The sequence below is a fragment of the Xiphias gladius genome, chromosome 5, assembly GCF_016859285.1.
Source record: "Xiphias gladius isolate SHS-SW01 ecotype Sanya breed wild chromosome 5, ASM1685928v1, whole genome shotgun sequence".
Classification (NCBI taxonomy): domain Eukaryota; kingdom Metazoa; phylum Chordata; class Actinopteri; order Istiophoriformes; family Xiphiidae; genus Xiphias; species Xiphias gladius.
In genome coordinates, this window is record NC_053404.1 from 21,556,308 (window position 1) to 21,580,653 (window position 24,346).

General features: G+C 43.1%; 1 protein-coding gene across 1 annotated transcript; it reads right to left on the reverse strand.

The window, feature by feature from the left end:
- Positions 1-2,171: 2,171 nt before the first annotated feature.
- ezh2 (enhancer of zeste 2 polycomb repressive complex 2 subunit) lies at positions 2,172-20,188 on the reverse strand. Its single transcript, XM_040126313.1, has 19 exons — positions 19,194-20,188; positions 15,929-16,052; positions 14,535-14,663; positions 14,312-14,431; positions 13,965-14,085; positions 13,143-13,322; positions 11,475-11,580; positions 9,878-10,041; positions 8,944-9,041; positions 8,484-8,721; positions 7,492-7,658; positions 6,962-7,097; positions 6,739-6,864; positions 6,474-6,652; positions 6,102-6,197; positions 5,478-5,559; positions 5,101-5,181; positions 4,901-4,985; positions 2,172-4,120 (listed from the first exon to the last, which is right to left on the reverse strand). Exons 2-19 carry the CDS (start codon positions 16,043-16,045, stop codon positions 4,060-4,062), a joined length of 2,286 nt encoding a protein of 761 aa, XP_039982247.1. The 5' UTR covers positions 16,046-16,052; positions 19,194-20,188; the 3' UTR covers positions 2,172-4,059.
- Positions 20,189-24,346: the final 4,158 nt, after the last annotated feature.

Here is a 24,346-nt window from a genome sequence, read left to right on the forward strand (position 1 = left end):
GAAGTGTGTAATAAATTACAGGTGGAGAGTGAAGAAGGTGGAGATAAAGAGGAACATCCCCTCAGCAGAAAGATATTGGGGGGGGGGGGGGGGACAAATTAAAAAAAAAAAAAAAAAAAGGCTGTAATTGCTTCAAGTTGGTCAGACACCAGGCTGAGAGTCTGTGGCATCTTTGCAAGCACCAGAATTCACATCAGAGAAGATAAAAAGTGTTGGTACGTTATTAAAAAGGCTTCTTCGACAAGAGGAATGCTCTGAAAACTGGTAAGGTTACATCATACTGATTGGACATCACGTGGACGAGGCAGTACAGTAGATCTGAGGTCCTCGTAGCGGAGCGCCGGACAGACGAGGAGGACGAGAAAAGCTGGAGAGTCCATCGTGCAGGAAGTTAAAAAGCTGACACCGGGCCCATCTACAGACGGGACTGCTGAGTGATCTGTCGAGGACTCAAGGCACAGCAGAGAGCGGGATATGGCGGCGGAAACGGCAACAAACCGCAGCGGGACCGTTCAACGCTTCTAGACAGAGTTTTCCCGTCGCGCCCTCACTGTGCTCTACTTGGACTGCGGCGTGTTCGTCTGAAGGGTCCAGGCTCAGGTGACTGAGCCGGGGCTCGCGTCAGGGCTGAAACAATTCGTCAATCGACTGAAAAACAAACACTCTTGCCAATTTAGAGACGATGAAATGGGCTTTTTTTTTTTTGGGTTTTAAAAAAAAAAAAAAACAATCCAAGAAATGCCAAACACTGGCCGATTCCAGCTCCTCTCAGATCGAGGTCACTAAACAGTGTTTTTGGGGTTTTGGAGCGGCGTTTTCCACAACTAACATTGTATAGACACAGTGATTAATTGATCAGTTGTAAAAACAACCAAGCTCAATCAGTGATTAAAAAAACAATCGTGGGTAACTCATAAAAATCACGGGAGAGACTCGAGCCTGAGAAGTTCATTTTTAAACACCGTTCTAAAAAACTCGCTTGTTCTGGAGCTTTTCCAGCTTTTTAGAGCTGAAACGTTTAGTCAACAGAAAAGCAGTCGTCACCGATCTCGAATCGTAGAAAAAAAATGTTCAACATTTTCCTTTTCCAGCTTCTCAAACGTGAGATTTGTGCGTTGGACTTTTCAAAACATCCCCCGGGGGCTCTGGGAAGTTGTGACGGGCGTTTTCCACAACTTTCTGATATCTGAAAAGACTAAACAATCAACACGGTGAAAATCGACCCAAGTCACGTTGCTCGATAGCCTTTTAACAATTCAATGCAAATAGATCTTGATAAATTAGATTTTTTTAAAATGGAGAAAAGTCTACTGAGAAAGTTGAGCGTGACGAGCTCATGCGACAAAGCCGCGGACGCCCGGCACCGACGAGGAGTTTGAGCGACCCGTGTTCAATCGGTTGATGAGAACTGTGCGAAAACAGCTGAAAGCCCCAGAACAAGCGACAACGTTTAAAAAAAGAAAGAAAAAAAAAAAGATAGTCTTCAAACCGGATAAACGATAAATTAACAAGACGAGTTCAGGTAGTCAACACCTGACGAACAAGAGTATTTGATCACACTGTTGCGGTCAAGCATAGAAATCCCGACGTCCCGCTCGGTGAGGGCGGGGAGGGATATTTGGTTATGAGGAGTAGACCGATCTGATGCTTTACAGTGTAGCCGTCGCCATATCATCATAACCAACTGTCGTCATTTGATCCTGCAGCGTTAGTCGACCACAATGCCGCGCATTTCAACTACAAACGTTCAAGTTGTTACATGTAGGACTTGCTTTTTTTTTTTGCTTTTAGCAAGCGAAACAGAGCAAAACAAGGATTGAACATCAACGTGATCTTCTATGTGATTTTGCATATATTAACCATGTCGGATAAATATTTATACAACGCTGGGATATTCATTTAAGAATCGAGTACTGGATGCGCGTATTAAATCTGAATCCTTTAGTTTTAACTTTCCGCGGTTCTTAGCGATTTTTGAGCTGAAACCATTAGTCCATCAGTTGATTGATTGATGGAAAACTAACCGGCAACAGTTTTAACTATTGATTATCTGGCTACGGTTGCTTACAACGGGCAGAAGGGAAAACAGGCTCTAAGACCTCGTGATGGCCATTTTCCATTGGTTTTTTTTTGGGACATTTCATAGACCAAACAATAAATCAATTAATCAAAAAAAAAAAAAAAAACTAACATTAATAATCATGAAACTTGTAATTTGCAGCCCTTTAAAAGCTGAGTAACTACCTGAATATTTAGATATTTGTTTCTTCTCGCTAAAATAAATAAAACAGTTGAGAGATTTGTAAATCCAGATGTTTTGTAAACTGCTATTTAAACCCTAGTCTAGGATCAATTTCATCACTACAAAAGGTTCGGTTTCATCACGAACGACTGGGAAACGACCCGATCTAAAAGCACAGTGGACTGGAGTAAAGGTGGAGCACAGTGCTGCTGAGGAAAACTTTAACTCAACAGACAGACGGCAGCAGAGACAGCAGAGCATCGGAGGAGAACGTGAGTGAAAACCTCCGCCAGCGTCAGTCTGGTTTTGGTTTGGTAGAAAGCAGCACCACTCATGAATTCAGGGGAGGAAACTTCAACTTCACCCAGACAAAAGGTTCAAATGTTTGGCTGCAGTTGACTTTCCCGTTGCAGTGAAGGTGTCCTGGTTTGTTTTGTTTTTTCTTCTTCTTCTTTTTAAAAGATCCTTTCACATTAGCACCTGAAGCAGAAGCAGCGTCACAAAGCAGAGTCAAGTCCAGAAAAACCAAACAGCCCACGTGTTAAAATCCAGAAAGTTAACGGAAACGTAGACCGTTGGTGAACATCCGTCGCCTGGTTCTCACTGTTGCTGCAGGTGCTGATGACAGGTACATCCCACCTGCTTTTCTCCGTTTTATATCATGGTAAACTGAACATCTTTGGGTTTTGGACTGAGGGTCGGACCAAACAGGACCCTGGGAACGTATGATTGGTCCATAAAATGAAAGGGGGGTGGAAATTAGTACAATAACCATTAGTCTCAGCCCTCATCTAAAGTCATAATTTGATTTTCAAAGATTTTTTTTTGAACATATAAACTTTCCAAAACATATTTTAGTAACACACATGCTGTCTGATGTCTTGTTTTGTGGATCAAACTGTTCAAAGCCCTGAGAGATTAAGTTTACCATCACATAAGACAGAGAAAAGGTGAAAAGCCAGCAACTTGAATTAGGGTATTATATATATATTATATTATATATATTATTATTAGGTTATCAAAACTGTTGCCGACCAATTTTGCGTAGATCGACTAATCGTTTCAGCTTTGCCCGAATCCAATATGTCAGATACCATCAAGTGTCAATGCTCCATCACATGGCGTTCAAAACGCAACTGCATCACCCCGGGGGGGGTGGGTTGGTTTCGCGTTCGGATTTGGTGCGACGCTGCTTTGTGAACGCCGTCCTGCTTTACAGACAGACAGACAGTGATCTCGCGCTCTGGGGGGCGCGGCTGGTTCAGTTCACACTGTATAAAAACACACTGATCACACAACACGACAACCGACCCACATGTGGCTGCACACAGAAGGGGTACAAACAAGAGTGCAGTCAGTGGTATATGCAAGCGGCTGGTGGAGGATTTTGGTCCCTGAAGCTTGAATTGAAAAGCCATTTTTAAACATATAGCCGTGGATTTGTCTTCTCTCACTGTAGAACACTTAATTTATAGGTTTTTTGTTTTTCGTTTTTTTAAAAATACAACAAATGAGTCAGTTTGTAGGTGATCTGCACCTTCAGCTGAGGGAAGAGTTATGAATCCAAAACTGTCGCCCCGACAGAAGAGGAAGATTCGTTGACAGCAGAAGAAAAATGAGAAACATATGAAAAGTATTTGGGGGAAAAAAAAAAAAAAAAAAAAAGGCAACAAAACTCTGCTTCAAATATTCCCAGTTTTCCTGAAGCTTTCTAGCATTTTGACAAGTCGCCTGGATTTCCTGAAGTGAAGGTGTGTTTGTTTGTGTTTGTGTGTAAGGCCTTTGTGTCGCTGATCCACAGGAGGTAGAAGTCAGAGTCAGGCGATCTCCATCTCCCGCTCGATCCCAACGTACTTCAGAGCGTCAGCCTGGCTGTACCTGAAAAACACAAGCGGAAAAGTGTTTTGTTCATTTAGATCACGTTTCCACAGTTGTGTGCCAACACCAACCAGTCAAGCTGCAGTTTGTATCAAATTTTGTTTGAAGTTTTTAGAATTCATCCTGAGAGGAACATGAACGTCTGAACCAAATTTCATGGGAATGCATCTGATCATTGTTGGAATATTTCAGCCCGGCTCTGTCCCACTACCTGTTGCTGACTTTGTTCTATTTTTACGGTTTGTCAGCGTTCGCTGGGGACACAACTATTGAGATGCTTTGATCGATTTAATTTCCACAAAAAACCCGAAACAAATAATCAGGATCAACCACGCGGATCTGTCCGGGTGTAATTTATGAATTGAGTCTGGAAAAGTAGGAAACAACATTAAGGATTTATAATTTACATATATTTGACTATTAACTAAAAAGACATTTATGCTACAATTAAGGTTTTGTCACCGAGCAAATACTCACACTGTGCATCTGTAAAGTATTTAAAGCACCAAAACATTTATTTTGCTTAGAGAGTTGTGAAGTAGGAGGAGACGCTGGTTCTGCAAGTGCATTTCCTTGTTCTGTATTCCCGTTTCATCTTTTTCTTTAGGCGATCTCCGTAATGTTACTGAACGCAGAAACACAGAACTCTCCTGGATAATCTATCAGTCAAATCAAACAGGTGTCGCCAGCAGGGAGGCATTTAACAAGAAAACAACACAAAAAAACCAAACGAGCCTCAACAATTCTCTTCTTGGGTTCACTGTTCAGTATCTTACTGACCTGTAGTCGAAGAAGAGTTCCTCTCCAGTCTGGATGGCTCTCTTGGCAAAGATCCCTATCCTGTGATCCCCGTTCACCATCATCACTACAGAAAGCAGAAAAGACAGGCGGGTCAGCGCGGCGGCAGAAACGCCGTGCTGACCCGAAAAAAAAACAGCTCACGCATGCCGACTCATCAGCAACACCTTCATCGTTCTTACCTTTTGCATAGCAGTTAGGATTGACAGAATGGTTGGCAAAGCGGATCTTGTTGCCTTTCCTCGTGGCGTCAACAACAAAGTCTGACGAGAAGGGGAAAACATTTTTAAACAGCCGTGCTGGAGGGACACCGTCACACAAACACTCCTATTTTGATTTTTTGTGGTAGTAAGTAACCCAACACCCTACTTTTTCGGGGTGTACAACAATATATCCAAATTTTCAGACGTTTTCAAACATTATTCTTAAACTTTCATGAGCCTGGAAGCCTACAATTTGCTCGGAGAGAACACACATCAGACATCCTCCCAAAACTCAAAATAAAGCCTCCCTTGCAGAACTCTGTTCTTTAGTGTGCTCTGTTCTGAGGGCGTTTTACCATTGTTGAGGTTGAAGAGGAAGCTGCACATGTATTTGTCGTAGACCTTGCCTCTGCGGTCTGCTTCATCCTGAGAGATAATCTGCAAGAACAGAGGTCGACCAAATTACACATTTGCTCCACTGATATTTAAATTTTAATATATCTGGTACTTTTCCAGACCATAATTTCTTTAACTGAAGAGGCATTAAAAAAAAAAAAAAAAATGTACGTTTCGTTTGCTCAACACTGTGGGGTTTATTTACTTTAATACACTTTGTTTTTCCATAAAAAGAACATATTGTGGAGGCCAGCAAAACAGATTCCATCCAAAAAAAAAAAAAAAAAAATCATAATTTTCTTCTTTCAAAAAGTATAGAACTGCAGCCGCAAGGTAGGACTCAAAACAAAAATAAAAAACTACACATGAACGCACAGGTTAATTTATCATAAATTAAGATAATGAATGCAAAGCTATTCTGGAGCCAACAAGTGTCAGATGTCTGGTTGTCCCAACAGCACGTGAACTCCCTAATGAAAACTCTCCATCTGTAGGAAACGGAGCTTTTAGATCATCCAGACCCACCCAGTCCTATCAACCTCACACACCTCCTTGTCGGTCAGGAAGCAGAGAAACAGTCCTACCTCTCCACAGTACTCAGAGATGAACTCGTTTTTCTGGACCGGCTCTTTGATGAAGATGCCCCAGCCTGCCACGTCTGACGGGGCCAGCAGCAGGTGCTGAGAGACGTAGGGAGGGAGGGAGGTAGCGAAAGGAAATGGACTTTAGAAACCTCAGAATTTGGCGTTTTAGCTAAAAAGGTCTTTTTATGTAGAAAACACACATTTATTTTCTGGATATTTTGCTCCCGAACACACAGATGTTTGTGTTTATTCAAAAGAAAAAAAAAAAAGATTTTAATGTGTTAGTTTTGGCAAAATGTCGGTCAATTGCCAAAACTCTAATATGACTGAAGGTTTGAAATGAATCACGTCAACTTATAGACCGTGTGTCACCTTCTTGGCTCCTCTCTGGATGGAGCAGTTCTTGCAGGACACGTTCTTGCTGTCCCAGTGGTCTGCAGCACCGCAGGTCAGGCATAGGTCAGGGTCACACTCCCTCACTGCCAGGTAGCAGGGACACTGCTTGGTGTTACACTGGGCTTTGCACCGACACCCTGGAAAACGGTTCTGACCTGCAGGACATAAAAGTAGAAAATGTTTTTTTCCCCCCGGCATTTTAAAAAGCTCTACGATAAAAGATGAGTGTCTGTGTTCTCACACTCAGAGCTGCACTGGCAGAACTTTTCACAGAAGTTTTGAGCGGTGATGCAGGGGCAGGAGGAGTCACAGGGCTGCCGTGGGTGGTCACATGGCTGGTAATTATACACGTGATTGGACGAACCATCTGTAAGCGGATGGAAGGGACACAGAAGTCAAATGGGTTGTTTGTGAATCAGTCATCTTCCAGAATTTGGCTTTAAACAGACGAAATGACCTCTGACCTTTCTTCAGCTGGATCTTCCTGCAGTGAGTGGCCCACAATCTGTGTTTCCTCTTCTTCTTTCTAGGCGGCGTGTCCTCGTCTTCAGTAGGAGCCCGAGCGATGATGCTCGACTCCTTGACCCTGAACTCGTAAACCTGCAGGACACAGTCAGGATAACATGTTGGACTGTGTGCCCATCAGAAGATGTCCTTACAGTTTTTGTTTTGCCTTTACTTATAATTGAAGGGCATCAGATTTCAGCTCAGTATGTTTTTGAGTTTTAAGAGAAACTTAAATCTTGTCTTCTGAAGAAGTTTCTGAGTCCGTTTGGCAGGTGACTCTTTTTTGATTGCTAGCTCTAAAACTGAACTATTCTGGATCGCAAAATTCCTATCACATCTCTTTAATTAGAAAATGTACACTTATTTATTTTCCCCATTTCTAGAACAACCTCTGAACAAAGACAGTGTAACAATGTAAACTAAAAGTCTACTAAAATGACAATATGCTGCTATGTAAGTGTCAGGCTAGAGGTCACCGACGGCTCACCTGTCTGCAGGTCTTGGTCCCTATGAGCCGTGCGATGGCGCAGTAGTTGTCGTAGTACGTCCCGATGAGAACCCTGAACAGAGAGGCTTCGGCCCCGCTCCACTCCACCGCTTCAGCCTCGCCAGTCAGCTTCATCTTCACCGGAGTCTGACACCGTGAGTTACCCTCTGCGCACACATAATAAAATCATTTAGGGCTTTTCTCACCGCAGGAACTTTCCCTGGAGCCCGAGGACCTTGCGAGGAACCCAGGAACTAAGCCTTTGCCTCGGCCACAGCCCACTACGACCACGTGCTTCATGTAGGTCATGATTATTTTCCTTCTATCAATACACCAACTTTTCAAGCTCTGCCAAGAGTAAACACTTTTGCGATATCTCGAGATTTTCTTTAATGCACAAATTGTAAATGTGCATGAAAAACAGGCCGATGGAAAACATCCTACAGAGTGAACGAGCTCACAGAAGCGAGTTAATCAGACGTAGGGAGCGGTGGTAGAGAACTAACTGGGGGAGTGAGAGAAACTATTTGCTGATAGTTTGATGGCGATGACGTTCTAAAGCAGAAAAAAAAAAAAAAAATAGAAAAAAGAAATCAAACACAGGTGTTCTGGATTTTTCAGTCGCCTCTTCCAACTTTGCATGCCTCCTTTTCATTCAATCATTACATCACACTTACGCAACACTAAATACAAAGGACAACAGGATGACTGTTGTTGTTTCCTCATGTGTGAAAACTGCGTTTCAAACGCTGCCATTGTTTTTTCATGTCATTGGTCTAATTTAAAACCTTATTAAATTAAATGTAAAAAGTTTTAATGCCTTCTAAATGCTTTTTGAGGAAACCTAAATCAATGCTTTTCCCACACCTGCAGATACCCTGTAAAACCACTGAAAACAGGAATGTTACTGCAGCTTTTCTGAGATGTTGTAAATAAATAATAACCAAAAAAAAAAATCTTACTTTATATAAGAAGCGAGTGAGAGATTGTACCTGAGCTGCTGGTGTTCTCGTCCTTCTTGTCGTCGTCATCTTTGTCGTTGTCCCGCTCGTCTTCTTTGCTGCCCTCACGGTCGCTGTCCGTGTCTTTTGTTTCCGAGGAAACAGTCGGGGTGCTGGGCCGGCTGTTGCTGTTCGGCAGTCGTCCGCGGCGACGCCCCACCGTGCGTTTGGAGGGCGTCTTGGCCCGCTCGGCAACCACACCTGCAGGGTACTCCCTCACCATCCCATCCTGAGAAATCGCAGAACAACAACAGTGTCAGTCCACTGATGCAGCAATTGGGGCTAAAACTAATGATTATTTTCATTATCATTGTATCTGCAGATTATTTTTGGGATTAATCAATTGATCCTTTTTGAACTCAAAAAGAAATAAACAACAATTATCGCTGCTGTGACATTAAACGAATGCTTCAGAAATTAGACGACTGAATCTGACGATTGGTTGACTCACCTGCACCAGGTACATGTAGCAGTCGATGCCACAGGGCTTACTTTCCACCAGGTTCTCCAAGTTCTTGCGTTTATAGGTATTTGGAGTTGCATGGAAAGCTAAAAGGGGGAGAAGTAAGATGCCGGAGATGTGTACTCTGAGGCCTTCAGAGGATTATTGACATTTGAACCCAACTTTACCAGCCAAGCATTTAACAAATACTAGCCCCAAACTGCCAGTTAAAAAAGATGCCACAACCACATTTTTAAATATCCAGTTCAATCTGAAAGTTTCACACGTGCAGATTTTACATACTAGGATTCTTGTCTGTAAAGGGCAAAACTCGGCAGGACAACAAATCTGCTTGTTTTTAGTTGTTTTTTTGTTTTTTTGTTTTTTAAAGAAATGTAATAAAAAAAAAAACATGCAATGATTTTTGAAGTGTGTTGAAAGACCTAACATCTGTTTATTGCTGCATGGCTTTTTATACGGATGCAATAACGATCCGAATTGGCTAATCCCCCCCCACCACAAAAGTTCATTTTTCTTTGAATAACACTATATAACACACATCGCTCCTCAATTGTAAGTGGAGGCTGTGAGTTAAACTTTATATGACAACACAAGTTCAATGCAACAAATGAATGGAGCAGAACAGAAAACAAAGGGCTTCTGCTTTGAGAATGACATCTGAGTGAATAACTGCTGGCAAATACGCAAGAGGGATTACTTTGGTGCTCAGAATTCACTCGGTGGCCCGATTCGACTGAATGAAGTTGGACTGACTGAATTTTATAAGGCCAGTGTAAAAGTCTGAACCCATTTAGCAATGTAGAGTTTTTTAAGTTAATAAAATGGACATTTTATGGATAAAAAGGTTCCTCGGGTTGGCTCATTTAAATTAATTCACAGCTCCATGATATGCCCGACTGTCTGAGAAGTGTTTGTTACTAACGGTGGAGGAAGCAGTCGTATTTAAAGCAGCGTCTGCAGAACAGAGTGTGGAAGGAGTGCAGGCTCTGTTCGCGCTGCACGGAGCGAGCGTTGGGACCGTCGATGTTCGGTGTGCATTCAGGTGGCAGTGCGCCGGGCAGCTGCTGCTCCGTCAGCTCTTTGTACCTGAAAAAAAAAAAAAAAAAAAGAAAATACACCCACACACACAAAAATCAAAGCTGTCATGAGCTGCGACAAACCTTACTGGGACACACATGCACACACCAGGGTTTCTACAGATTTTCCATGTCAAAAGAGCATTATTCATCCTGTCAAACAAGCACATGATCCCTCTTTTTATTCTATACTTATACAAGTTTAAAAAAAATTTTTTTAAATCCATTCGATCTTATGAATGTTTTTCATTAAGAGAAAATAATGATTCTTCTGATGAAGAATTGAGAAACATAACATTCATATAAAGCGAGTAAACAAGACTCACTTCCAAGTGAAGAGGAAACGCCTGCTGTCTCTCAACAATGGAATGATGGGAGTCACACTTACAAGAATCGAGAAAGTTTAATTCAGTGTGCAATGTTTTATAAGCAACAATTAGGATAAAAACATCCACAAATTATGTAGCTAATCAGACTTCTATGCCCCGTCTCTTATGAAATAGGAATGTGTGAAGGCTTTGTTTTGTTCTACTCCAGATTAACTCTACATTATCAAAACTTGTCCTGATATGAATGATGAAATTTTAGAGACTTTTCCTCGGCAGTGTAGAAACCCTGATGTGTGCATTGGAGAACACACACTCTCTGCTTTAGTCAACTCACACACACTCTAGCGCTAGTGTTGTCCCAATACCAGGGAGGCTGCAATTCCAACTTTTATATCTACTTACTCGTCACCGCTAAAATACTGCGACGATTTTCAGTTAAATGAACCTGTATCAGCTGTAAAAATCCCCAAATATCAAGCTTATCTCAGAATATGATTATGTTTGCACTGAATGTTTTAGTAGTAGTGCAGTTACTAGAGGCACTTTTATAGTTATGCAATATCGGTGTGTACCTGTTGTCAATCAATCTTTAGGAACCCACAGTGAAGGGAATAACTACAATAAAGCTGCAAGGATTAGTCCAATACTGGTTCACCAGAAAATTGAATCAGCAACTATTTCAATAATCAATTATTTGTTTCAGGAATTTTTTTTTTTTTTGCCTTGAGCAAAAAATGCTAAATATTTTCCTTTTGAAGCTTTTAAAACTTGTGTTGTTTTTATGTCCTTAAAATAAAACCTATACAGTGCAAATAGGATTAAAAAAAAAATTATAACTCAATAAGGAGTGAATATATAGAAAATACAGCCTATAAAACATATTTACATTAACCTTATGTACCAGCTTGGCTCTAATTCATAGTATTTGTAGAAGGTGTTAGTTTATAGTCTTTAAAAGAAATAATTCTATGTATGTTTGCTGTTGTAACTTTGAATGGTTTTGGTGCGTCTGGATTTGATCAAAGCCATAATGGGCTGTTGTATTATTAAATTAATCTGTCCCTCTGTTATCGTCACAAGACTAACACACTCACAGACAAACAAACCCACTAACTTCTCTTTGAGCTCCTCAGTGGAGCCCTTGTCGGGGAACATGGAGGAGATGGCTTCAAAAATCTTGTCAGAGGGAAACTTCTTGGTGCTGTCATTGCTGGTTCGGCCTGGAGACGACACACACGATTTCCACCAGGGCACAAAAACAAAACAAAACAAAACAAAAAAAAAAAAAAAACACCAAACCCCACCGGTTCAGTGTCAGTCACCCAGGTTTCTTGTTTCACTATTTTACTAAGGCTTTTGAGAAGAAACTAAAGCTTGGAAATGCTGTTCAGCCACGAATCATATTTCGAACCCCTTACATTTCTTCAAAACCAGAGCAGTGGTTAGGCAGTTACGTCTTGTTAAACCTTCAAAGTTTGACCTTATACCTCATAGTGTGGAGACATATTTTTCATCAGATAACCAGACACAAGCACGTCTAAAATCTCCCTCACTCAATCCATTGTGCGAGGAACAACAAAACAGTATATGGGCAGTTATGTTTTTTTAAATTAATTTATTCATTTGTCCCTTTCTGCATTTTCCAGTCATCCTCTTTAGAATGAACGCAGAATAGAGGCCTGTGGAAAGCACTGGTTTTAGCTCTTGCTATTGAGGGGGCGGACAGAACACATGTTGAACGCATCGTCATCAACGAGATGCGTGTTAAAAACCTGTTTTACTAAATGCTGACTAAAAAAGAAAAAACATGTTGTCTAAATCAATTCAAAGCCTCACAGTTTTTATCTGGGAGGCTCCACAACTCTGAAACGCTGAGACACAGATGCTGGATGCAGAAATATGGTAAATTGAAGAAAGTCAAAGCGTCTGCACACTTATCTCAGTTTACTGTCTAATCTTTTGGTCTGAATGACTTGATGCGGTATGTCTGTGTAATAAACCCAGATCAAGGTCTGCGTGAGCTTGGACAATTAACTGGGTGTTTGCAACCAAGATAAGTATGCTTTGATTTCTCTTAACTGCAAACACTCCAGCAAGGGGGCCGGATTAGCCCAGTGCTGGGGCAAAGAGTAAGTTCTTTAACTTAGTTTGGTTACAAGAAGATTAAATGCAAAATTATTAACAAATGTACAACATGTAAGTCTTGTATTAACTGGAATATAAAAAAAAGGGGTATTAAAACTAAATTTTGACACAGGGCCTCAAGTTTACACAAAAATACGCAAAAAGCTTAGGTAAAAAACTGAAAAGCCACCTTCAGGCTGTGTTTGTTTCTGTTCACTTTAATTCAGAGTTTATCAAATTGACATAAACAAAGTGCTACACGCTGAACCTCAGGGCTCTGGGACCCTTCAGCGTCTGGGGCTCCAGGGCAGTTGCCGACTTTGCCCTGTCAGTTCGTAATCCAGCCTTTAATAGACGCATCAAAAACAATGCTTGAACTAGACCTGCATCCAGTGACAAACTTTGACATCTTTTTAAATTTGCTTGTTGAATGCTACCCAATTAGGAACTGCCAGCACTGAAAGTCCGTCAAAATGATCCAGTGTTACCGAACTTGCCGCTAAAGCAGCAGAAAAACACAATGTGCTCACTTTTCCTTATCAAAACTTTGTTAAGTGCACTGGATCACTACACTGATGCAACTGGAGCATGTAGTCGTGTTCACAGTCGATTAAAAGAGAGCGACACATGATCACTGGTATCTCAGTGACAGACTTACTCTCATTGTTAATGAGCCCATCCTTGCGGGGGTCCTCCGGGTGCTCCTTGCCGTCACACATCTCCATTTTGTCTACCTTGAAGTCGGGTTCCTCCTCCTCATCATCATCCTCGTTGTCGCTGTACTGCGACAGAGCGTTGACCAGCTCCACGAAGATCTCATCGTTGATGAAGCCGCACTCTGCACAACACACGACATGCATCAAATGTCTTCATAGAGCACAAAAGCATGTGTGTTTCCCCTCCTGTGTTGACTCTGGAGCGGCAGATATCACAGTGAAAAGAAAAAATGTACAAAACGCGAGAATACAAACAGAAAATGTTTGATCCCTTTTTCATCAACGCAGCACATCATCATCATCAGGAAATGCCCTGCGCAGGCTAAGTGCGCATTCCTAACATTACTTTATAATGTAACATTATAATTTTAGTGTTTAACTCACATTTGTCGAGAGGGAGAGTAAAATGATGACTGAAATGTCTGATAACTTTCCAGCACTGTGCGGTGTTTTGGTGTCTAATACACTTAAAAAAAAAACAAACTATTACTCAAACTGAACTTTCCGATTTGCATTTTGTTTTCTCACAAACCCTTCAGTCCTGACGAAAAATACCCACACCACCACAACCCCTTGCGTGTTTTTAAACACAGAGCTAATTTCATTCCAAATACCTACTAAGATATTGATAAAGCGCAGGAAAAAAAAAAAAAGTCTCCTTAAACCATCAAGAAATTGAACACGAGAATTTCTCGTCATAATATTTAGTAGAGCAACAGGTACTGTTCACCCTCACTAAACTGTGTGTTGCCACTGACCCTCACCTCTGTCTCCGTGGACTTTGCCATCATAGTTCTTGATGAGCTCCTCAATGAAAGTGCCATCCTGGTCCAGGATCTCATCTCCCATGTAGGGGATGTTATGGAGCACTGTCTCATCCTCAACCTGATGCCAAAAATGCAAGAAAACCAAAAAACAAACAAAACAAAAAAACAATTACAAACAAAGACAGCTGCGGTTAAAATTTTCCAAACAACTGACAAATACTGCAAAGTACAGGAAACAGCATTGATGCCGTTGTTTCACTTCCACAACTAGGCACAAAGCTACTACAGAATGCGTTTTACACTATGTGTTCCACTACATGCAGGTGTTAAGAGTTCATAAACACCATGAAGTTCTGCTGCAGCGGTGACCAGGAGTACATGACCGGGACTGAGGCCACAGCGTTGAGTGTCTTCAGGGGGATGACCTGCCTGGGGAACTCAGAGAAACCACTGTCCACCGTACACTGTACAGGGCAACAGCGAAAAGGACCAGTTAGAACGCTTTCTCTACACCATCACAGGGACCTTTTCGACATGTCAGTGCACTGATAATATTAATCCGCTGACCTCTCGGGTGCCTCTTAGAGAGCTGACAGACGTCATGATGTGAACAGGCTGGATTCGCCTGGTCTTCCACTCCTGGTTCAAAATGTCAGTTCGCTCCATGATTTTCTGACGATTGGTGTTGAACATGCTCTGGAAGAGTTCAAATGAATTAAAATTAACTGTAAAGAACACGTATCAGGATCAGACAGCTGCCGCAGCTGTATGTCGCTCGCCACCACCGACAATCATTTGGAGGTCCCTTCTAAAACACTGTCCAGACTGTGACTGACAAAAGGTGCTCAAAACAAAGTAAACAATAAAACTAATAACCATACCGCCTTATGCCCTCAGTGGTGTTTGACCGCCTAAAAAGGACAGTTAAAAACGTAAAAAATAAAAAACAAAACATCATGGGGACAAAACACTGCTAGATTAAAGATGAAATGGGACAACAAGGCTGCCAGTATGGTTGGCATGCAAATTTGACATTTCCTGTTGCTACTTTTCCTAATTAAGATTTTATTGTCAAGTCATCAAATTAATGATAGTAAATGGCAGTAGCTTAGCTAAGTTTGGTTTTCTACAGTCATTTTTTAGTCAAAATCTAAAATCAAGATCAATAATACCCTATTGAATCTCAACTTTTAAGGCAAATGCACGAGAAGTCTTTAAAATGCTCCGACTACGTGAAAACTGTGCAAACTCCATCCTCTGCTAATGAAGATCATGTGCTTGAGAGTTCCAGAGCAGCTACTTAATGGACCCTGTGGTGAAGATTGTTTTCACAAGGTCTTAATCTACTTTTGGACATGGAACAGTTTTACACACGGAAACGGTGAAGAGCTGCAAGAGCTTACTGCAGTTTGGACAATCATCTATATTCAGTTAAGCAATGCCTGTTTCTAACGTTATATAAGAGACATGTGTCAGCGTCATTACACAACTATGGAGACGACAGTAGATAAACTACCAAGCAGCCTAAAAGGCAAAAATGTCTTTGTGAATTAAAATGGAGAAACCACCAAACAACTACATTTACAGCCTTTTCTGTAGTTATGCCCAATACTAGAAACTGTGACAGACCAAACATTTAGAAAATTTGCCCTGTCCAACATTATGAACTGCATTCGTCTACACAGCTTACAGGAGTTTAGCAACAACAAGTCATGAACCATTTTACCATCTTTTCTGATGGTTGTCCAAATGAGGCAGTGAGGTGGTCAATTTTAATACCAATGACTAATCGTAAGTATCAGTATTTTGGCTGGTGTTAACTTTTATTATTCTATTATTGTATCTATCAATCATTCTCATATTGTTGAATGCTACAGATGAGTGGTTTTCCTCTGTACCAGAACTTCAGCTGACTTCCCGAAATATCTGCAGCGTGTGTGAAGGTCTGCATGTGGACAAACCTTGACCTCGTCGGCCCGTCTGAAGCGTTTGAGCTGCCGAAGCCTCATGTACTCAGACTTCACCCTCCTCTTCCAGCAGGCAGGACCTTTCTCCGAGCGCTTCCCTGTGAGCACCATGATCAACCTGCAGCCAGACAGAAGGCGGATGAAGGTTTTTGTACAATGAATCTTTCTACATATTTTCACTCTTTGCCAGGACATAGTTTCTGACTGGATTGTGGTGCTAAAAATTAAGGAAACCAACAACATGACCACCCGATGGCCTGCTTTTGATTAGCTCTAGTTCATCCAGTCTCTTTATATTCATTGCTGAAACATTTGAGACTTTTGCATTAATAATCACCTTCGACTCACAAGTATAATCCAGTTTTCCCCTCATGGACAAGCCAAATTAAAAAGCCTCTGTTTTTGGAAGACATGTCTATAATACTCCAAAACGCCTCTATTGTGCTGGTACGATCAATATAGTGTCTGCTACGCAGTAATAGATTTTTAACACATTTCAGAAAGACCACCAGTCTGAAAGTAAATATATATACGTAATGGTTTAGTACAACACAACACCAAAACAGAACTACTATATAGGGAATATATTAAATATATTATCGTTTTTCATCAAATAATTAACACAAGTCACAAACCCATACACAGTTTTACAACTCCGTTTGGGTAAGGGAAATTACCCCATAAATTGTGTAAATTATGGTAATTTTCAGAAATGTCTGTTCAATAAAACTAAGTCTTTTACACATCTTTTACTTGGATGTGGACAGGGAACTAACCACAGCATATTTTATAAATTAAATTTGTAAGTAAACACGCTCTTATTACGGCACACAGCATTGCAGTGACTCCAGATCACTTTATCAAAAGACAGCCCGATAAGATGAGATTGAACCGCCATTTCCTTTCCATTTCTTTTCTATTTGAAATGCAGAGGAAAAAAAAGATTAAAAAAAAAAAAAAATGTGGGCTGTGATTCAGAAGTCTGGTAGAAGGCTGGCTAAAAGACCCACAGCAACAACGTAAAAACAGCTTCTACTCAGTTCTCACTTCTTTGTTCAACTGTCAACATTGAAGATGGGTTAAATTGCAGGTGACAGGATTTTCCTGACCCCTTTGCCAAATCTGCTGTTTACTGTTGGGAGTTGAGCAGGAAATCCATGTGTTCACTCTTTTGTTCTTCCACAACTCTCTGAGTAAATTGCAACAGTGATCCGGACCAGACATGTGTAGCTACAAGATCCATCTGCCATCCCTGTAGTCAGCGTGAGTTGCTGCTTACCAGCCGGGCTGGTCTGGCTCAAATCTCACACTTTCTAATAGACATGTCAGACTGCTGCCATGGAGACATGCTGATAAACTGTGTCATACTGTAAAACACGTACTGTCCACACTTTTTAAAAAACAAAAACTCAACAGCACCACAAACAACAGCCTCCAAAATGACCATAAAGTTGAATCAATAACTCTCTAAAATAGTCTCAACAAAAGTGAACATGAAAACTTCAATGAAGGTATGTTTTATTGAAGTATTAATCTATTAGTTTTAGCTTTGTGTACCGTAAAACTGCCAACTCAGGGTATACGTATGACTCTCCTTATCACCCTGGCTGTTTAACATGACCTCGCTCCGATATGTGAGAAAATCTTCCTGAGTCATGTACCAGCACTAGAAACGTCCATGTTCTTCAAGTTCTTATGACATTATGACTTTTTAGGTTGAGCCTCACCCCCATATAAGGCACAAACAAAGACAGGGTCATTTTCACGAGAGAGAGAGAGAGGATTAAGCTTTTATATTTTCTCCACGCTCAAGACTTGACAATCCCTTAAGTGACCAACATGTTATATTGATGCTGACATCAATATGAGAAGTGGCAACCACCTCTTTTAGTTCAATAATGGACCTGGTTACAAGAATACCATTCCTCGTACCTTCTCACTCGTCATCAGTGGTGGAATAAGTACTCAGATCTTTTACCTGAGTAAAAGTATTAATACCACAGTGCAGAAAAACTACAAGTAAAAGTCATGCATTCAAAAGTTTATTTGAGTACATAAGTATTAGCATCAAAATATACTCGAAGTAGCAAAAGTAAAAGCACTCATTGTGAAGAATGGCAAGTATCAGAAATACATTCGACAGAAACTTAATTGTTAACTATTTTGATGATTGAATAATCATTTAAATAATATCTTAATCAAAAGTGCAAAAACATTTACTGGTTCCAGCTTCTCAAATGTGAGGATTTGATGATGTTTTGTAAACTGAACATCTTTGGGTTTTTGGACTGTTGGTCAAACAAAGCGAGAGATTTGAAGACGTCACCTTCGGCATTTTCCCCTATTTTCTGACATTTTATAGACAAAGTGATTAATGTGATGAATCAAGAACATAATCGTCAGATTAATCAATACGGGAAAAAAACCGTCAGTTGCAGCCCTAATCATATTTGTGGATTGTAACTACGGATGCTTTTAATGTGTACGCCTTAATTTAATGTTGCAGCTGCTAAAGGTGGAGCTAGTTCGAATTACTTTATATACTGCTGGGGAGCTTAATTTTTTATTTGATTATATTTTGTATTAATAAAAAGGAATCTGCAAAGAAACTAGTTGCTGCAGCTGTCAGATAAATGTAGCGAAGTAAAAGGTATAGTACACGTATAAAGTGGCACTCAAGTAAAGTTAAAGTACCTCAAAATTATACTCAGGTATAGTACTCGAGTAGGTGTACTTAGTTACTCTCTACCACAGCTCGTCATGTAACTATACACTTACAAAAAATCGATCAAACGTACAGCAACATGCGGAAAATGGTTAGGAGGGGTATCAATCTGGATTCTGGACGACCACTGGGTTAGCTAGCAACAAATAACATCCGAGCCTAAAGCTAACGATAGCTTGCCGATATCGTGCCAAGTTTGTACCCGCCTCCCCCCCTCAAATGGGTTTCCCCTCGCATACAAACTGTTTAACCATGGTCAGAAATGTAAGGGAAAGTGGCTCTTTCACAAGCCTTAGTTTACACTCTGTCGTAAACGTTTTCTTCCCTGTACCTGCGCTGTAAAGAAAAAAAAAAGTTGGGGAATCAATTCTGACAGGGGTACAGGATTTGGCACGACACCCCGGCAAGCTAGCTAACAGTTGGATAGTTAACAAAGATTGAGGCATCCGCAAAACATCAAGAACAAACCCGGGCCATTTGAATCGCAACAAAAGCCCTGGAAATAAAGACTGCGACACTGACAGCTTCCCTTACCTGCACAGGAGGCTCAGTCCTCATTCAACGGAGTTATTCGGGATCGATATCACAAACACGGGCAAAGTCGTCCTTTGTGTTCGGGATTAGCTGGCTCCGTGTTCCGGCTAGCTGTAACGTTAGCTTGGCGGCTAGTTAGCAGTTAGCTCGGGAGGAGAGAGCGATTCACTTTGCGCGACACCGGCTTTACGTACCCAGAGTCGGCCAACAGAAGAATCTGCCGTTCCCACCACTTTCGGCCTGGCTTTAGTACTAAAGACACCGCGTTTGTGGATGGGAATCACACAGTTAAATTCCACCCTGCCTATAAATTTTGAAACAATTTCAATGTTTCCGCCTCGGCGCTGCTACGGTTCAAACTGCTCCTCGTCTCACACTCACCGCCCACTACGGCTGCAGCAGATGCAAGAGGCGCCAAACATTTAAGCCAATCACAGCGGCCGACGTTAGGTTTTCTCAGTGTCGTGACACGCGATGGGTCGGGTCGTGTCGCTGCGCTGGCCAATGAGACTTAGAGCTGCGGCGGGGGCCCTGCAACGGGGACATGTGGACAGGTTCCCTTTGTTCTCTCATCTGTCAACGGAATAAAAATAAAAACACTGCCCGGCTTGTCTGACAGCAACATTTTTAACGTGCGCACCTAATCTTTCGTGCGACACCTGTGTTGGTGACGCATGTCAATTGTCACGTTCATGTCGTTGAGCCAAAAAAGATCGCGCGGCAGGAAAATCGGGTCGAAGTCTCTATTTATAGCCGGCTCTGTGTTTTACTTTGTTTTATTTTATTTCATGGACACGTGGATGCACATTGTCTGATTTGCTGTCTCTCCATCGTGCGCTCGTAAACCCTGTCACGTCGGCGGCGTCTCAATAAACGGACGCAGCCTCCTCCACCTGCCTCCCGCGCCGCTGACAGCTCAGGTGGGGGCGCGGGCGGAGGTGCCGGCTCTCCGCGGTCGCGGACCTTTGGCGGTAAAATGATAAAAACCGCGTCGGTTTGTCCAGAGAGCACGCGGGAAGCCCGTGGACCGGGTGGGCTCGTTAAATGAATGGGATTCTGCGGCCACAGGCACCAAGGGCAAGGGTCGGCGAGTTTGTTAAGCCCCGCCCCCTCGAAACAGCCATTGGCTGGCAGCGCGACGCGGTCCCCGTGCTGCGTTCACGGCCCACGGAGAGACAAGATACAGTGAAAGTACATTTGCGGGTTGTGTTCTGTTAGCTTGTGTTGTTGTTGTTGTTGTTGTTGTTGTTGTTGTTGTTGTTGTTGTTGTTGTTGTTGTTGTTGTTGTTGTTGTTGGGGGCAAATCTCTGTATACCATCAATAGATTCCGCCTTTCAGAGACCATAGGGAGAAGAGAGATATTAGGTAATGATGGAGTACAGAACCGTCATGTCTGTAGTTCAGCATTATGCAGAGCTTAATGAGTTAGTTTCGGTGAAGTTTCTTCCACAGTTTACGGTCCAGCCGGTCAAGTCTGATGGCAGGTACGGCCAGTGAAGGAGTTGCACACCTTGCCTAGCTGCCTAATTTGTGTTTCAAAGGTTGCACCTTAATGTAAGCCGTCATTGGTTTCATGGATGCAGACATGAGATGAATGAGCACAACAGCCGAGGCCCTGTTCTGTTAACTCACAACACGACGTTTCTGTTCACCCGGTGTAATCCAGTGAAGCCACATCCTCCGCTGGGTATCTTGCTCTTTTTTCGTGTGTATCGGCCCCGTGTACTGACTTCACTGGCGCCGTTCGAGTCATTAGACCTTCGTCCGGTGGGGTACACTTGGATTTCTGGAGGTTTGAGGACCTAAATGTCATGTAAAGTGGGTTAAAGTGGTTTTTACAGTCAGAGGCTACGATCCAGGTCACCTGTCTCTAAAAGTACAAGAACTTTGCAATTGTTGTATATATTCATTCAAACTTACATTGTTCTGTTGATTTCAATTTTCCTTTTTTTTTTGGGTCTTTATAGCAAAAAGTGTGTATTCCAAAAAGACAGGACCTGGTTGTTTGAGCTCTTTTACAAACCGATGCCCTTTTGACCTTGAGGACCCCCTGGGCTCTGGGCAGAACTGAGCACACACGCCTGTCGGAGGGGGTTGAGTGTCTTGCTCTAGGTGAGCCGTGACAGTAGTTGCCGGTGAAAGGGACTGCCGCACGTTCATTAACCCAGCATAGACATATGATTTCCACGACCTTACAGTTTACTGCTGACGTTTAATTTGGGCTGGCCGCGCACACACACGGCTGACCGCTCGTGACTCGACTGCAGAAAACAGGGGTGACGTTAACTCACCTTGCGCTAAGAAGATCATAGCTCTGCTTTGTTTTGTCCTGCAAATTGAAATGTCAATAACAGCAACAAACACCAAAAGTATAATAAGATAAAATATATTCATAGAGATAAAACACAACAAGCTCAGTATTTGGATACGTAGCTTTACCAATACAGAATTAAAGTCAATCTTCTTGCCATGCTCCCTAGTCTCACTTATTCACTCCAACAGGGAAAAATAAGAATTAGCACTTCATGGTGATATATCTGGATCCGCCAGATCATAAAGATCCCAGTGATGCCTTCAGGGTTTGTCTTCAGATCAACCCAAGATGTTCACAGAGGAAGGGGTCGACCTCACAGAGAAACTCAATCATCTCCCAAGCAGCAGCTTCAGCTTTCTTCCTCACTGTGTCGACAACAAAACGAGCTTTGCCTCTTTTGTTTTGCATCTTGTCCGCCGACTCCCTCTCAGAATCAGTTGTCACCTTTTTCTCAAACAGTTTGTTTAATCTTTTGTCCTCCTGAGGACAGGTCCCAATATCCCATCAATGAAGTGGCTCCGTATGTCCAAAAGACTCTCGCTCCACAGGACCTTTTTCCTCCAGCGCACGAAAGACAAACCCGTCTTTCCCAGACACTGTGGGAGCTGTGGGTGTCTCTCAGGATTTTTTCTAAAATCACCTGGACGAATGGAGAGTAGCTGTTGTAGTTGTCAAAGTCAGACTCTGCTTCTGTCGGTTGAACTAAAACTGCGTCGTCTTCAGGATGAGCGGATAGTGTGTGAACCTGATCTGGGGGCAGTTTACAGTGTGGGGATGTCTCTGTGTCCCTCCCATCTCCACCGAATCTCCTTCTGGTGCGCAGCACATCCCAGAGCACGACGTTCCTCGGTAGCAACGACACACTGAATCAGAGATTCAAGGTCAGGATCGGTCGGGGGCCTGTAGAACAGCAGATCCAACGCTCGGACCGGGTCAGGTGCTGAGTCTGCATCCTCGACATTACCGAAACCAGCAAACCCTGTGATGTTTACGGTGACATGAGTTTCTGTTATCTTATGAGGGGTGATAAACTCGATGCCCTCATCATTCACATGAGCAACTGACAAGAGCTGGCATCCCCCTGCGGAGCGGATCTCACGGTGTGGGAGATGAAGCTGACACACAGGCTGCTGGACGCATTTGATGTCAAACAGGGGTCCCGCAGGCCTCCTGTGATGTTGAGCCAGTAGCCTCCTGTTCCTGGGGACGATCCTGTAAACCGCGTCCCCCCTTCTCCCTCCATGTGAAGCAGCAGACCCGTCACACTGCACCGCTGCAGGCCTGGGCGGGAGCACCGGAAACTGATGATGATGATGATGATGATGTGATGTCAGGAGCGAACTCCTCAAAGCTGGTCTCTAACATCATGTCAGGTAAGCTTTCAGCTGGTGTAAAGGTCTTCTTCTCTGCAGGGGTCATCTGACTTGAGTGAGGCAGCGCTGTGAGAACGAGGCGACGGGCTGTAGCCTCTTCCGCCCCAACCGGGCCCTGACAGAACAGAAACGAGGACCACAGGAAGTGCATTTGACTGGGACGGTCAGTTCGTTCACATCACACGAGGAGCTGAAGCTGAGGTGGCTGCGCAGCGTCAGTTGTCATTTACAGCTTATTAGCTTCTCGGAAATGTAGCACTGCTCAGGGGGAATATCAGTGAAAACGACCAAGTGAATAATTCCGCATTCATTTAAAACCACGTCGAGGAAAACATGCCTGCAGTTTGAATCTGTGTTCCCTCGACCTCATGGCTTCGGTCTGTGCTTCGCCGGGCTCTAGTCGAGGTGCAGAACCATCTCAAAGACGATCAGGAGAAATCGGAGGCACCTGAGCTAAATGACGGCCTCCTGGACGTCCCTGCCTGCACTGGAGGAAGCCGAGAACGAGCTGCAGCGGAGCCTTTGTCTGCGCGGTGTAAAAGCAAGTCAGAAGGCGACGGCGGTGCCCTGGGGGAAACGGAGGCGTCTGTTACAGCTGTGAACTACTCAGTCGCAAGCCGCCTGCCAACCCATCCTCACCTCCACACCTCCTCCTCGGGGCCCGGTTGGGGTAGAAGTGGCTACAGCCAGTCGCCTCGTTCTCACAGCGCTGCCTCACTCAGTCAGATGACCCCTGCAGAGAAGAAGACCCTTACACCAGCTGAAAGCTTACCCGACACGATGTTTAGAGACCAGCTTTGAGGAGTTCTCTCCTGACATCACATCATCATCATCATCATCATCAGTTTCCGGTGCTCCCGCCCAGGCCTGCAGCGGTGCAGTGTGACGGGTCTGCTGCTTCACATGGAGGGAGAAGGGGGGACGCGGTTTACAGGACGGTCCCCAGGAACAGGAGGCTACTGGCTCAACATCACAGGAGACCTGCAGGACCCCTGTTTGACATCAAATGCGTCCAGCTTTGCCCATATGCTCCTGTATCTGTACGTGTGTGTTTGTGCATGGTTGTGAATTTTTCCACGAGGTGCCTTTAAACCAGCACCGGTTCTCCTCGGTGCACCTGCACACAGTTTTTCAGGTTCTTGGCAGGTAGGTGGTTCCGAGCATCCTGGAGAACTTGCCTCAGTTCTTCTGTGGATTCTGTCTGTCTCAGTGTCTTCTGTCTCTTTTTCTGATCCCAGACTGACTCCATGATGCTGAGATCAGGGCTCTGTGGGGGGCCCAGACCCTGTGCTGCAGGGGCTCCTCGTTCTTCTGGTCTCCTGGGCCAGTTCTCTGGCTGCGTGCTTGGGCTCGCTGTCCTGCTGCAGGACCGATCACTCGCCTCCTGATTGTACTGAGTGATGGAGAAGAATCTAAAACCTTTACGCTTATCTGCTTAATCTGTTAAAGTCATGTTTTCCAAGTGT

Excerpts from the sequence above, each read along its gene's own strand:
- ezh2 (XM_040126313.1), bottom strand. The coding sequence starts at position 16,045 with ATGGTGCTCACAGGGAAGCGCTCGGAGAAAGGTCCTGCCTGCTGGAAG. Across the intron at positions 6,198-6,473 it reads TCCAGAGAGGAGCCAAGAAG|CACCTGCTGCTGGCCCCGTC; the intron begins GTGACACACGGT and ends TACGTCTCTCAG. Across the intron at positions 4,986-5,100 it reads TCCTAACTGCTATGCAAAAG|TGATGATGGTGAACGGGGAT; the intron begins GTAAGAACGATG and ends TGCTTTCTGTAG.